The sequence below is a fragment of the Suricata suricatta genome, chromosome 2 (assembly GCF_006229205.1).
Source record: "Suricata suricatta isolate VVHF042 chromosome 2, meerkat_22Aug2017_6uvM2_HiC, whole genome shotgun sequence".
Taxonomy (NCBI): Eukaryota; Metazoa; Chordata; class Mammalia; order Carnivora; family Herpestidae; genus Suricata; species Suricata suricatta.
Window position 1 is genome coordinate 130,865,332 of NC_043701.1, and position 15,617 is coordinate 130,880,948.

A 15,617-nucleotide genomic window follows, 5' to 3' on the forward strand; every position below is an offset into this window, starting at 1 on the left:
AAAACACTAAAAAAATTTTTTTTAAGTTTGAAAATACACTATTTGCAAGGGTATGGGAAAACATACTCTCAAATGTTGCAACAAATGTTGCTGGTGAGAGTATAAGTTGGCATAACTCATGGAGAAATCAAGTTGGCAATAGGTATTAAATATTAATGACAAATTGCAAATTAATTACGATATTAGAAGTGTAAATATACAAGATCTGTGACCAAGTGATCCTACATCTCAGAACAAATTCTCCTGATAAAATTGTACATGAATAAAATGAGTATGAGGTTGTTACTGCAGCACTGCTTATGAGTGCAAAAGATAAAAAAAGACCTACAGGGGGGCACATGCCTGGCTCAGTAGACAGAACATGTTACTTGATCTTGGAATCATGTGTTCAAGCCTACATTGGGAATAGAGCATACTTAAAAATACAAAATAAACAAATACATAAAATAAAGCCCTCCTTCCCTGAAAAAGATATCTTTAAAAAAATGGCCTACATAGGGGCGCCTGGATGGCTCAGTCAGTTAAGCATCTGACTTTAGCTCAGGTCATGATCTCACCATTCATGGGTTCAAGCCCCACGGTGGGCTGTGTGCTGACAGCTCAGAGCCTGGAGTCTGCTTCAGATTCTGTCTCCCTCTCTCTTTGCCCTCCCCCACTTGTACTCTCTCAAAAATAAATAAACAGTAAAAAATTTTTAATGATAAACTATATTAAAAAAAGGAAAAAAGCCCAAAAAACCTTAAAAATTGCCTACATATTCATTTTTTTCTTGTATAATTTATTGTCAAGTTGGTTTCCATATAACACCCAGTGCTCATCCCCACAAGTGCCCTCCTCCATGACCATCACCCCCTTCCCCTCCCCCCTCCCCCATCAGCTCTCACTTTGTTCTCAGTATTCAAGAGTCTCTCATGGTTTGCCTCCCTCCCTCTCCCCATCTATTTTCTCCCTCCTCCATGGTCCTCTGTTAAGTTTCTCCTGTTCTACTTATGAGTGGAAACATATGGTATCTGTCCTTCTCTGCCTGACTAATTTCACTTAGCATGACACCCTGGAGTTCTATCTATGTTGGTATGAACGGCCAGATTTCATTCTTTCTCATTGCCAAAAATTGGCTTACATATTCATTAATTGGAAATCAAGTAACCATATTATGATAATTCATACAAAAAATATTTCTTGACTGGCAAAATAATCGGGAAGCACTCTTACTCTGATATGAAACAATTCTAAGATATACTATTTAAAATGAAAGATATAGATTTTGTGTAAAAATGGGGAGGAAAGAAGGGGTGCCTGGCTGCCTCAGTCAGTAGAGCAGTGACTCTGAATCTCAGGGTTGTAAACTTGAGCCCCACATTGGGTCTAGAAATTACTTAAAAATAAAATCTTAACACAAAATTTTTTTAAGTCAGTAATCAAAATACTATGCACTGAGGAAAAAAAAGTCCAGGACAAGATAACTTCACTGGTGAATTCTATCAAATATTTAAAATGGAGGGGCGCCGGGGTGGCTCAGTTGGTTAAGCATCAGACTTCAGCTCAGGTCATGATCTCACGGTTTGTGGGTTTGAGCCCTGCGTCGCGCTCTGTGCTGACAGCTCAGAGCCTGGAGCCTGCTTCAGATTCTGTGTCTCCCTCTCTCTCTCCCACTCATGCTCTGTTTCTCTCCGCCTCAGTAATAAGTAAACATTAAAAAAATAAAAAACAATAAAACAGAATTAACACCATTTCTTCTTAAGCACTTCTAAACACAGGAAAAAGGAATGCTTTTATGAACAAAGTATTATTCTCATACCGAAGCCAGTCAAAGACATTACAAGAAGGGGACCTAGCTGGCTCAGTCAGTAAACGATGTGACTTTTGATCTTAGGGTCATAAGTTTCAGCCCCATATTGGGCATAGAGATTACTTTTTAAAAAAATTAACAAGAACATTACAGGCCAATATATATGCAAAATTTCTAAACAAACTACTAGCAAACCAAACTCAGGAGTGTCTTAAGAGAATTATACACCATAACCAAAAGGGATTTACCTCAGGAACTCAAGGATGGGTCAACATACAAAAACCAATCTGTCTAACACCATATTAATACAAAGCAGTAAAAATCCACAGGATTCTCTCAGTTGATGGAAGAAACCCATTTGACAACATCGAAATCCTTTCATGAGGAAAACTGTCAATAAACTAGCAATAGAAGAGAAGCTTCTTAACCTAATAAAGGGCATCTGTGAAAAATCCACAGCTAAAATCATACTTAATAGAGAAAGACTGAAGCTTTCCTCCTACAATCAGTAAGAAGACAAAGATGTCTGATTTCACCACTTCTAGTCAACATTATACTGGAAGTTCTAGTCTGGGCAATTAAGCCAAGGGGGAAAAAAGAGAAAGGAATAGAAAGCATTCAAGTTGGAAAGGAACAAATTGAACTATCTCAATTCACAGATGACATGATCTTATATATGATCCTAATGAATACATATACGCACACAACAATTATAGCAAGTAAACTGTTCAACAAAGTTGTAAAATACAGGGGTGCCTGGGTGACTCAGTCAGTTAAGCATTTATCTGACTTCGGCTCAGTTCATGATCTTATGGTTGGTATCAGTCAGTTAAGTGTCTGACTTCGGCTCAAGTCATGATCTCAAGGTTTGTGAGATCAAGCCCCATCCCATGGCAGGCTCTGTGCTGACAGCTCAGGACCAGGAGCCTGCTTCAGATTCTGTATCTCCCTCACTCTCTGCTCCTCACTGGCTCGTGCTCTGTCTCTCAAAAATAAATAAATGTTTTAAAAAGGTATATATTTTATTTTATTTAGTTTTTGTTTATTCATCTATTTTTAAAATTTTAATTGTTTTTATTTTTGAGAGACAGTGCGAGCAGGGGAGAGTCAGAGAGAGAGAGAGATACAGAATGTGAAGCAGGTTCCAGCCTCTGAGCTAGCTGTCAGCACAGAGCCCGATGCGGGGCTCGAACCCATGAACCATGAGCCGCAGCTTGTTGCTTAACCAATTGAGCCACCCAGTCGCCCCTATTCATCTATTTTTTTTAATTTTAATGTTTATTTATTTTGTAGAGATAGAGACAGAGTGTGAGCAGGTTGGAGGGGCAGAGTGAGGGACTCAAAATCCAAAGCAGGCTCCAGCCTCTGAGCTGTCAGCACAGAGCCAGATCTGGGGCTTGAACCCATGAACTGTGAGATCATGACCTGAGCTCAAGTCAGATGCTTAACTGACTGAGCCACCCAGGGGACCCATGTTTATTCATTTATTTTGAGAGAGAGAGAGAGAGAGAGAGAGAGAGAGACAGAGAGAGAGAGAGAGAGAGAGAGAGAGAGAGAGAGAATCCCAAGTAGGCTCTGCAGTGTCAGCACAGAGCAGGAAGCAGGGCTTGAGGACACAAACCATGTGATCATAATCTGAGGCGAAATCAAGAGTTGGACACTCAACAGACTGAGCCACCAAGGCTAAATATTTTATTTTTAAGCAATCTCTGCACCAAATATGTGGCTCAAACTCACAACCTCAAGATCGAGTCCCTAATCTACTGACTCAGCCAAGCGCTCCTTTTATTATTATTGTTATTTTAATCTTAAAATTTTTTTAGTAATTTGTATGCCCAACGTGTAGCTCAAACTCATGACCCTAATATCCAGCATTGCATGCTTCACCAACTAAGACAACTAGACACCCCGTAGATAACTCTAGTATAATATGAGCTCGGTATGTTAGACAGGAAGGAACCTAGCAAGGCCTTTTTGATCTCTGTGTCCCATTGTTTCTGGATGTCCCAGCCATAATTTGTTTATCAAATATTTACACGTTATATTCTTCCTATGACTTGCCTTCCTTCCCTTTCAAGCCTCACACCCCTACCTCCTCTCCTTCATACAGGATGACATATGTAGCTCAGTTTGCTTGACTGTCTTTGGAATCTCATGTATTTATGTGGATATTCCACATGTATGTAACTAAATTTGACTTTTCTTCAGTTAAGCAGTCTCATCTCAATTTAATTCTTCGATCAGCCAGTATAATCTTAAAGTGTAGCATAAAAATTTTCCTCCCCAACAGAAATAACAAAAGAAAAAAAATAGATAAGTTCAACTTCAAGAAAAACCCATAAGATTTGTTCATGAAAAGACACTATTAATAAAGTGAAAGGATAATCCACAGAATGGAAGAAAATATCTGCAATTCATATCTCTGATAAAGATCTTGTACACAGAACTAGAACTCTTAGCACTCAGTCGAGAAGACTAACAACCAAATTTAAAACTGAACGAAGGTAATGGTTGCATAAAACTGTAAATGTACTTAATGCCACTGAATTGTACACTTTTCAAAATGGTTAGATTGATAAACTTTATGTTACATATTTATACTGTAATAAAAATTACCAAGGAGGTGAAAGGGGAACCAAAGGACACGAATAGACATTTCTGCAAGAAAGATATACAAATGGCCAATAAGAGGGACACCTGGGTGGTTCAGTTGACTGAATGTCTAACTTCAGTTCAGGTCATGATCTCATGGTTCATGAATTCAAGTCCCACATTAGGCTTGCTCCTGGCTGTCAGTCTTAGTGCAGAGCAGCCCGCTTGGGATCCTCAGTCTCTCTCTCTCTGTCCCTCACCCACTCACTCTGTCAAAAAAAAAAACCAAAAGGGTCACCTGGGTGGCTCAGTTAAGCATCCGACTTCGGCTCAGGTCATAATCTCACAGTTTGTGAGTTCAAGCCCCACATCAGGCTCTGTGCTGACAGCTCAGAGCCTGGAGCCTGCTTGGGATTCTGTGTCTCCCTCTCTCTGCCCCTCCCTGCTCATGCTCTTTCTCTCTCAAAACAAAAACAAAGACAAAAAACAAAACAAAACAAACCAAAAAGAAACAAATAGCCAACATGGTAACATTGTTACTCATTAGGAATACCAATCAAACCGATTTCATACACAGGTAGTGCTCCACAGCATTTATTTATTGTTAGTATCTATAAATATATTTAGATATCTTAATTTCTGTTATTTAAAAAGCATTTGGTGTGGGGATGGCACCTGGGTGGCTCAGCCAATTAAGCGACTGACTTCAGCTCAGCTCATGATCTCACAGTTTGTGAGTTTGAGCTGACAGCTCAGAGAGCCTGGAGCCTGCTTCAGGTTCTATGTCCCCCTCTGTCTGTCTCATACTTATGCTCTGTCTGTCTCAAAAATAAACTATCATGAAAAAATGTTTAAAACGTTTTAAAATTTTTATTTATTTATTTTGAGACTGAGATCTCGTGTGTGAACTGGGTAGGGGCAGAGTGTAAGAGGGAGGGAGAGAATCCCAAGCAGGCTCTGTGCTCACAGCACAGAATCCGACGTGAGGCTAGATCTCACAAACTATAAGATCATGACCTGAGCCAAGATGAAGAGTTGGACACTAAACTGACTGAGCCACCCAGGTGCCCTTTAAAATTAAAAAAAATTTTTTTAATGTCTTATTTATTTTTGAGAGAGAGAGAGAAAGCGTGAGCAAGGGAGGGTCAGAAAGAGAGAGAGACCCAGAATCTGACAACATGCTCCCGGCTCTGAGCTGTCAGCACAGAGGCCAACACCAGGCTCGAACCCACGAACTGTGAGATCATCACCTGAGCTTAACTAAACTGAGCTAACCAGGCACCCCTAAAATTTTTTAATGTTTATTTATTTGTGTGTGTGTGTGTGTGTGTGTGTGTGTGTGTGAGAGAGAGAGAGAGAGAGAGAGAGAGAGAGAGAGAGAGAGAGAGACAACATGAGCAGGAGAAGAACAGAAACAGATACAGGAGAACACAGAATTCACAGCAGGCTCCAGGCTCTGAGCTATCAGCACAAACTCACGAACTGTGAGATCATGACCTGAACAGAAGTTGAATGCTTAACCAACTGAGCCACCCAGGCACACCTAAATATTTTTATTTTTGAGAGAAGATCGTGGCAGTGGGGCAGAGAGAAAAGGAGGCAGAAGATCTGAAGTGGGCTCTGCAGTTGCTGCTGCAGAGAGCCTGATGTGAGGCTCTGACTCAGGAACCATGAGATCATGACCTGAACAGATGTTGGATGCTTAACTGACTGAGCCATCCAGGTGCCACAGCTGTAACAACTTTTTAAAAAGAGAGTAAGGGTTAAGGAGGATGTGATGCATTGCTTGTAATAAAGTAAATTAGTGTGGCCACTGTGAAAACAGGTTGGCAATTTTTCAAAATTTAAGTATGTAATTGCTATGTGATGCAGAATTCTCCTAAGCATATACCTAAATAAATTGAAAACAAGTGTTTTAACAAAAACTTGAGTATTCACAGCAGAAGTACTTTAACAGCTAAAAGTGAAGACAACCTAAACGATCAACTGACAGATAAACCAAATGTGGCAATAAAGGAAAGGAGGAAGAAAAACAACAACAAAATATGGCCAATATCCATTTAATAGAATAGTTTCAGCCATAAAATGTAATGACACACTGATAGTTGCTACATGGAACCTTGGAAATTGCTGTGGAGAACAAAGGCAAAAGAAATATGGGGGGAAAAAATTAAACTTTGTAATTTATAGCCCATTGACAAGTACTTAAGACAGGCAGAGTGATCTGCAAAAGGCAACCTTAGCTTAACTATATCCGGACCTCCAGGATCCAGTAAAAATTCCCTTGGAAACTTCCTTTGTCTCTATCCCCCAAGATATAGGTTAACAATTATCCTCCAAGCATATGGCTCACTGATACACATCTGAAGGGTCTCATGACTATTTTACTAGATAGTAGTATACAACCTTATCCTAAGCTGGACACCTTGCTTCCAAATTCCTTAGAGACTTATGCTTTCTCTAACCACCTCCCAACTTGAAAGCATATCTAATCAGCCACTCTTCACAACCTCAGTGCAGCTCCTTCCGCCCATGGGTCCTGTCCCATGCTTTAATAAAACCACCCTTTTGGCATCAAACATGTCTGGAGAATTCTTTCTTGACCTTTCGCTCCCAACCCCCAACATTTCACATTAGAAACAACAGTTAAGTTGAAGAGGTTAATGAGAAAAGGACACTTATTATATACTCCTATTAATATTAAGGATCTAGGACAAGCAAATCCACAGAGACAAAGCTGATTAGCGGTTGAGAAAGGATGGTGGGAGCAAGGATTAAGAAGTGATTCCTTAATGGGTACAGGTTTCTCTTAAGGGCTGACTCTATGATGGTTGCAGAACCTATGACTATATAAAGGCCACTAGAAAAATAAAAAATAAAGGCCACTGAATTGATGAAAATAATTTAAAAAGTGACTTATATGTTAAGTGAATTTTATCTCAATTTTTAAAAATTAAGGAAGCTGGCACAGGATATATTCATTCTTCCAAATACTATAATGAGAAAACACAAAAACGGCGAGAGAGCACAAAATGGCGGCAAGCCGCTCGGATCACGTGACCGCCGATTCCTTCCTTCCCACCCTAACAAAAGTCTTTTCTTCAGAGTTGGCGCTGAGACACTACGGGCTCATTGTCCCGGAATCCCAGGTAACTCTTCTCAGGCGCGCTCTCGGTCTAGCTGCGTAGCGAAAGCCGTGAGCGTATTGAAGGCGAGGTGGGGAGCGCGCACGTTGAACGTATACTCGTAAGCTCGTCCTCGGAGAAATGAGGAGGAGGGGAGAGGCGTGGAGGAAGAGGGGGAAGTTGGCGCATGCGCCCAAGGCTGACGGGTTTGAAATGGCCTCGGTGTTAGCCGGGACCCGATTCAGGTGAAGGTTTGGTCCTCGAGGTTGGAGCAGCGGGCGGCGGAACCGGGGTTGTTAACGTCTTTTGGGAACCTCGGAAGGGCCGGGATCGACTCTTTTGGTAGCACGGCGTCCGTAGGCCACCGACGGTGGGGTTCTCGTGGGACTGGGGCGGGAGGGACACGGTCCCTTTTGTGCGGGTCGAAGCAGGCCCCGCGCGGCAGGCCCCTCCCCCACCGCTTCTTTTCCCCCGCCTTCTCCCCCCTGGGGTTCTTCAGGTGCCCCCTGCGCCCATCATCCTCTGTCTGGCGGGTCTAGAGGGGCTACCGAGCTTCTTCCCTCGCTGCGGAGCCGTTGAGCTTTAGCCTCCCGGCCTCCGGCCCCAGGCGGCTGGCGGCGGGAGGCGGCGCGGGTTTTGGGGATAGAGGCTCTCTGCTCCGCATGATGGTTAAGGGTACCAGGGCTTTCAATACCCCAGTTTTGGCGCTTCGCCCAATGTCGTGAGACGTAAGATTCCGCCTTCCCTGGTTAGCGTCCCAGAAGGAGCTGGGGCCGGAGGAAGATGGATGGCAGCGCTCTGGCCCCTCCGAGTGGCGGGGGGAAGGAGGGGGTGCGCGGGCTGAGATCCTCGCCTTCTCTGGCCTGATTTTGGGGGGAGGGGGTCTCAGCGATGGTTCTTTAGGGGGCATCCGTTATTTCAACTGTTTTTCCCCCTCGAGGGAGGGGAGAGAAAAGGAGCCCCTAGGCCCTTCTCATCCCGAGAAAGTGAGGTGTTCGTTATTTAGACGATAGTCTTAAATACCTTTATTCAGGGTCTCGACCCGATTTCCGTTATTGGTTTTACCACTTTCAGTCCCCATCTCTTTGCCAGAGGAAACACGCAGACTTTATTTTCTTTGAACCCGAAGCTGTGTAGTTCTTTTTGTTAAGACTTGGGTTGGTAACAGCACATGGTCTTCTGTTGAAATGTGAGTTCGTAGTCACCGAAATAAGTGCCTTTCTTACTAGCCTACCCCTAATGTCATATGTTGAAATCGGGTATTTTTCGTGAGCTACTTGATGTAAAATGTTTTTACTGCATATCGGACATTCGTGTACACCTTGTTATTTATACTGTGATCTAGGAAGGTGTCCTTGACATACATTTTATTAAAATAATACTTTCATGATACTTCTAGTTCGAAGTTTAAAATGTGGATTCTTTCTTAATAGATCGCTGCTATAGAAGACAAACAGGCGAAGGTTTCTTTCCTCCTCTCATCATGGCTCAGTTTGGAGGACAGAAGAATCCGCCATGGGCTACTCAGTTTACAGCCACTGCGGTGTCTCAGCCAGGTCAGGCTACTGAACATAAGGGGTTGGGGAGAGGACATGTTATAACTGCGAATTAGGCTATACGTAGTATTGTAAAATGTTCGCAAAAGATGTATCTTTTAAGCTTATTTGTCAAGCTTTTAAAAATTCATGGATCAGCTAGCAAAACATTTGTTTTATGCTGCAGTTTGGACAGTTTTACATAGTTTCTCAACCATCAAATTATTAACTTTGATTTAATTAGGTTCTAACTATCTGATTAGAGGTTATTTTATTGGCATGTTAAGGTGTCAATATTCACAAGTTTTATTTAAAAATAAATGCATTAAAAATTTTCATGCTTTTCAGTTGTTTGAATTTAAAGTACAAAACCTAACTCTAAAGAATTTACCAAGCAAAGGAGAAAGATAAATAGATATAAAAGGAGTGAATATTTACATTTCCTAAAGAAGGTCAACAAAAAAATGTTGAAAATATTTCAGTGAGCTTTTTACCTTTGCTTGTAGGAAGACTTTTTTTAACACCATTTTCTTCTTGACTCATGGTTTGAATCTTTTTTTTAAATTTTTTTAAATGTTTATTCATTTTTGAGGGACAGAGCCAGAGCCAGAGCATGAGTGGAGGAGGAGCACAGAGAGAGAGGGAGACACAGAATAGGAAACAGGCCCCAGGATCTGAGCTCTCAGCACAGAGCCCGATTTGAGGCTTGAACTCTCAAACCGCGAGATCATGACCTGAGCGGAAGTCAGATACTTAACTGACTGAGCCATCCGGGCGCCCCGGTTTGAATCTTAAAATAAGTTTCTTAGGGATTCTATGGAATGAATTTGGGTTTCTTTGAGTATTCAGAAAAGTTGCAGCTTAATTCTGTTAATTTGAGTATATTTTTACTTATGACATCTCTAATAATAATCTCTTTGCTACATTTTATGTACTTAAAATATCTATTTTAGTAATTGAAGGTCAGTTATAGAGATACTATAATCTTCTGACTTCGGTGTTCTAAAATTTAATGGACATGATTATTTTGTTATGTAGGTGGCCTTTCTCCTTAAATAGATACTTTAACGTTTTTATTTTGCTTACTCTTCACTTAAGGGGTTAAATGACCAGTTCTGCAGTTAACTGAAGATATTATGAAATAGTAGTTATGGATTATATTTAATTCAGATCCAGGTACTTCTTTATGTTAAATAATGGGGACTCTGGTATTAGTTTTGATGAAACAGGAATTCTTAGAAACTACTGTGGGGCGCCTGGGTGGCTCAGTCCGTTGAGCCTCCGGCTTCGGCTCAGTTCAGATCTCACGTTCGTGGGTTCGAGCCCCGCGTCAGGCTCTGTGCTGACAGCTAGCTCAGAGCCTGGAGCCTGCTTCCGGTTCTGTGTCTCCTTCTCTCTGTGACCCTCCCCCTCTCATGCTCGGTCTCTCTCTGTATCAAAAATAAATAAAACATTAAAAAAAAAATTACTACTGTGTACCTAGAAGCAAATGCTGTGTACTTGTATGCTGGTAAACTAAGCACATTTTATCTGCTTTTTCTGCATATAATTTGTTTTAGGTTTGTATCTGTATAAATAAAATAGCTGTTATGGTAAAAGCTATTTTCTATAGATCTTAACGTTTATATTATAATTACTTAAATATAGATTATAGTCTTTTTATTTTTATTTTCAGGCTGAGCAAAGGAGAAAGCAAAGGCTTATAAAAAGTGTCAGACAAAAAAAAAGTGTCAGACATAAAGTCAGTAGTAAATATAGGTCTCCTTTTTTGTATTTAGCAATAGAGTCCAAATATAAATAATGAGATTTGTGTAAATGGAACTTGTGTTTGTGCTGTAGGAAATTATGGGTTATCTTAGACCTGTTTTTTTTTTAAATTTTTTTTTCAATGTTTTATTTATTTTTGATACAGAGACAGAGCATGAAAGGGGGAGGGGCAGAGAGAGAAGGAGACACAGAACTGGAAGCAGGCTCCAGGCTCTGAGCTAGCTGTCAGCACAGAGCCTGACGCGGGGCTCGAACCCACGAACGTGAGATCTGACCTGAGCCGAAGTTGGAGGCTTAACCAACTGAGCCACTCAGGCGCCCCTCAATGGAGAACATTCTAACCTAATTATAGGATCTTAAGTTTTCTCCTGACAGCTTCAAATACAATTTGAGGAAAAATTTCAACAAAGGACATATAAAGACTTAAGGTAATAGTGTAGGTGTCACTTTTTACTCTATTAAAAAAATAACACATATTAATATCAGAGGCTACTGTCATAAATCAGATGATCATGGAACAGAAAAAGGTTAATTGAATAATTCAACTTGAATTGAATATTTTATTTTTGTGTCTATATTTCTGACTCATTTTCTCTTGAGAGCAATATGAAAATTACTAGTATTGGGGCACCTGGGTCAGTCATCTTTTTTTTCTTTTAATGTTTTTTACATTTATTTCTTTTTGAGAGACAGAGTGAGACAGATTGTGAGTGGAGAGGGGCAGAGAGAGAAGGAGACACAGAATCTGAAGCAGGCTTCAGGCTCTGAGCAAGTGTTCAGCACAGAGCCTGATGTGGGGCTGAAACCCATGAACCGCAAGATCATGACCTGAGCAGAAGTCGGATACTTAACCGACTGAGCCACCCAGGTGCCCCTGATTTTCTTTTCCTTTAACACCCCTCCCCCCCCTCTGCCATATTCAATCTAATATCAAATCTTGACTTCTTTCTCCTTTGAAAATGTCTCTGGTATACTCTTATTTTACATTTAGGCCCTGGGCACTCCACATTTGAATAACTGCATCAGAGCAGCTTTCTCTTGCTTACAGTTTAAATCCCAGAGTCTCTCACCTAACTTTCAGATCTTTCCATACTTTCCCAAATCCAGGATGCTTAGCATAGATCCGTAAGTCAAAAAGTTCTTTTTCCCGTCACTTGGTGGCGTTGCTCTTTGTTTATTATCTTTTATTTAGTTCTGATTGCTTTTATTTGCTTTCTTCCTTTACTTACTGGATAGGCTACTTGTTATCTCTCTCTCTCTGCTCCAATGTATATGTCAGATGTCATACTCCTAAGCATAGTTTCTGTTTAAATCACAGTATTTTTCAAAGCTGGATGGATCCTGAGCTAGATTCTGTCTCAACTCCTTTCTCCAACAGATATGGAATTTGAGGCCCAGAATGGTGAAGAAATTTGTTTAGATCTTACAGAATATCACAGGAGAGTCCCTGTTAGGACATCAGAATTGTGGTTCACTGTATCTTCCATTTTTCTCTAACTTGTCTGAAAAAGTATCTTCAAGTACTTTTAGAATTAATTTCAAACTTCTTGGGATGGTATTCAAGATGTTCTGTCTTTCCAGCCCAAATCTCATTTCTTCCACACTGAAATAATGTGTGTGTGTGTTTTAGGATTATTTATTTTGAGAGAGAGGAGCACGAGTACACAAATGGGGGAAGGGGCAGAGAGAGAGGGAGAGAGTCCCGGTGTGGAGCCCAACACAGGGCTTGAACTCATGAACCTTGATACCATGACCTGAAGTGAAACCAAGAGTCAGATGCTGAACTGAGTGAGCCATCAAGGCACCCCTGAAATAATTGTTCTTAATATTTTTCTTTTTTTTTTTTCCATTTCCTAACTGAAGTGCTGTGGTATATGTTCAGTGACATTCTTATTTGGTTCCCGAATGTTTAGGTTCAAAAGTTTTAACAGTTTTCTGTGTATAAAGAGACATTGTTAGAGATAGCTGATCAACCACTGATTGAATCTTTATGAGATATTTATTTATTTTTATTTATTCTTTTTTTTATTTTTTAAGTACTCTCTACCCAGTGTGGGGCTCGAACTCACCACCTCACGATCAAGAGTTGCATGCTCCACTAATGAGCCAGTTGTGTGCCCCACTGATTGAATCTTTAACCCTTAGATTAATTATATTGATTAGGGGTAGTTTGTAGATTTGACTGAAATTACTTGCATTTGTATATGTATATAATCACAACAGTTTTGAAGTGCTTGGAGTGATTTAGCATACCAGTTTCTCACCTCTTTCTTGTGACCATTTGTAAAATGACTGCATTCTGGCCATAGAGGAATATGAACCGGTTTAGGAGTTAAAACTATAATGATAATGTGCTTTTACACAGGTGACTGAAGCTAATATCAATACGGTTGATTTAAATATGATTGCATTTTTCTACCTCTTTATTCTTGCCCAGTAGTCATTTTTTAAGTCCCTAATCTCTTATGGGGCGCCTGGGTGGCTCAGTCCATTAAGCGGCTGACTTCAGCTCAGGTCATGATCTCGTGGTTCATGAGTTCGAGCCCTGCATCGGGCTCTGTGCTGACAGCTCAGAGCCTGAAGCCTGCTTTGGATTCTGTGTCTCCCTCTTTCTTGGACTCTCCCTGGCTCATGCTCTGTTTCTCTTTGTCTCAGTAATAAATAAAACATTTAAAAAATTAGTAAAAAAGATAAAACCCTAATCTCTTGAATCAGCAACTCAAATGATTAAATTCCGACATTCATGGTCCTTTTCTTTTTTTTTTTTTTAATCTTTTTTTTTTTTAATGTTTATTTTTGATACAGAGAGACAGAGCAGGAGAGGGGGAGGGGCAGAGAGAGAAAGAGACACAGAACCAAGTAGGCTCCAGGGTCTGAGCTAGTTGTCAGCACAGAGTCCGACACGGGGCTCGAACCCACGAACGTGAGATCTGACCTGAGCCGAAGTCGGAGGCTTAACCGACTGAGCCACCCAGGCGCCCCATTCATGGTCCTTTTCAAATGAATAATAGTTGATATACTATGTATACTTCACTTATGTTAGTTATCCATGGATCGATTTGGATGTTTACAACTCATTTGGTAGGAAAGAATTGCCCCTGGTGTTGGCTTAACCCTGTTTAAAAAATTTATTATTATTATTATTATTATTTTTTTTTGAGAGAGTCAGAGCCCAATCAGGGGAGGGGTCAGTGAGAGAGGGAAACACAGAATCTGAAGCAAGCTCCAGGCTCTGGGACCTGGATGTGGGGCTTGAACCCACAAACCACGAGATCATGACCTGAGCCGAAGTCAGATGCTTAACCGACTGAGCCATTCAGGTGCCCCTTAAAGTTTATTTATTTTGAAGAGAGCAAGTGGAGAGGGGCACAGAGAGTGAGAGAAAATCCCAACCAGTAGGGAACCCGATGCTGGGCTCCATCTCATAAACCATGAGACCATGACCTAAGCTGAAGTCAAGAGTTGGATGCTTAACTAACAAAGCCATCCAGGTGCCATCCTTTTTTAAAGTAAGCTCTGTGCCCACTGTGGGGCTTGAACTCATGACCCTGAGATTAGTAGTTGCATTTGTTCACTTTACCGACAACCAGCCAGGCATCTCTGTATTCTTCTTAATTATCAAGACATCAGTATGGTCTTAAAGCCTTGTGTCTATATATGCTTCCCTATGTGTGAGTGGCTTACATAGACATAACACTATATTGAGGTCCTAGAAAAATAATGCCAACAACAAATTAGCTAATTGGTATTTTCTTTCATTTAGGAATATTTTATCCCAAACCACTAGTCTATTGGTAGTTAGTTTTGGGGGATTTAAAAGTTATATGTGGATTTTCACTGTTTGAGGAGGTCAAGCATCTTTAAGTCCCATGTTGTTTGGGGTCACTTGTAACTTTTTTGTAGTTTCTAATTCACACTGATTGCTAACAGTGAAAATGAGATGTAGCTATCATCCTACCTATGCTGCCAGGATTCAGAACACCTAGAGAAGCTGTAAGGATAAAAAATAGACTTTCTGAGATCCTGGCTTTGAACCATTCTGCAGTGGCAACATCCAGGGTCCTGGAAATTGGTACTAACAGTGAAACAGCAGATCTGAGGTTGGAGCTCAGGTAGATGAAGGAGAGGTGTATGATAATTTAATGCAAGGTGCAACTTCTGTCAAATTGTAACATGCCAGTCGTAGAATTTAAAACACTAATCATTTTCCCTACGGTCCTTACCTTGTATTCAGTGAGTATCTGGCTTCTGTTACCCTAGAACAGCGGGTCTTAACCTTTTTTGAGTCCAGAGTTCTTTTGAAAACAGATGAAAGCTTTGGACTTTTTCGTTTGTAATTTTGCATACAGTTTTAAAAGATTAACTGGATCCACTGATTAGAACTTATGTCCTAGATTTCCATACTTTTTTCTTTATTTTCAGTGCAGTTAACTTCATTTTGAACTTAGTCTAGTGTTGAGATTCTCTACTTTTATTTAAATTTCTTATCTTTTGTTTATTTTTAATGTTTTATTTATTTTTGAGAGAGAGTGAGAGTGTGCACTAGTGAGGGAGGGGCAGAGAGAAACGGGGACAGAGGATCCAAAGTGGGCTCTGAGCTGACAGTACAGAGCCTAATATGGGGCTCGAACCCACAAACTACAAGATCATGACCTGAGCCGAAGACAGATGCTCAACTGACTGAGTCACCCAGATGCCCCTATTTATTTATTTTTAAGAGAGAAGGAGCATAAGCAGGGAGAAGCAGAGACAGGCAGACACAGAATCCGAAGCATGTTTCAGGCTCTGAGCTGCCAAAGGGGCTTGAAT

At 40.7% G+C, this 15,617-nt stretch overlaps 1 protein-coding gene across 4 annotated transcripts in view; it reads left to right on the forward strand.

Moving 5' to 3' along the window:
- Positions 1–7,513: 7,513 nt before the first annotated feature.
- CCAR1 (cell division cycle and apoptosis regulator 1) overlaps positions 7,514–15,617 on the forward strand; it is a 57,404-nt gene continuing 49,300 nt past the window's right edge. Inside the window, exons 1-2 of one of the 4 annotated variants that reach the window (XM_029931795.1) lie at positions 7,514–7,530; positions 8,940–9,062. In XM_029931795.1, coding sequence (XP_029787655.1) covers positions 8,990–9,062 — 73 coding nt within the window. In that variant the 5' untranslated portion in view covers positions 7,514–7,530; positions 8,940–8,989. Of the gene's footprint in view, positions 7,531–7,663; positions 7,877–8,595; positions 8,696–8,939; positions 9,063–15,617 lie in introns of those variants that run through there. The other 3 variants (XM_029931792.1, XM_029931793.1, XM_029931794.1) reach the window with 3 other exon arrangements.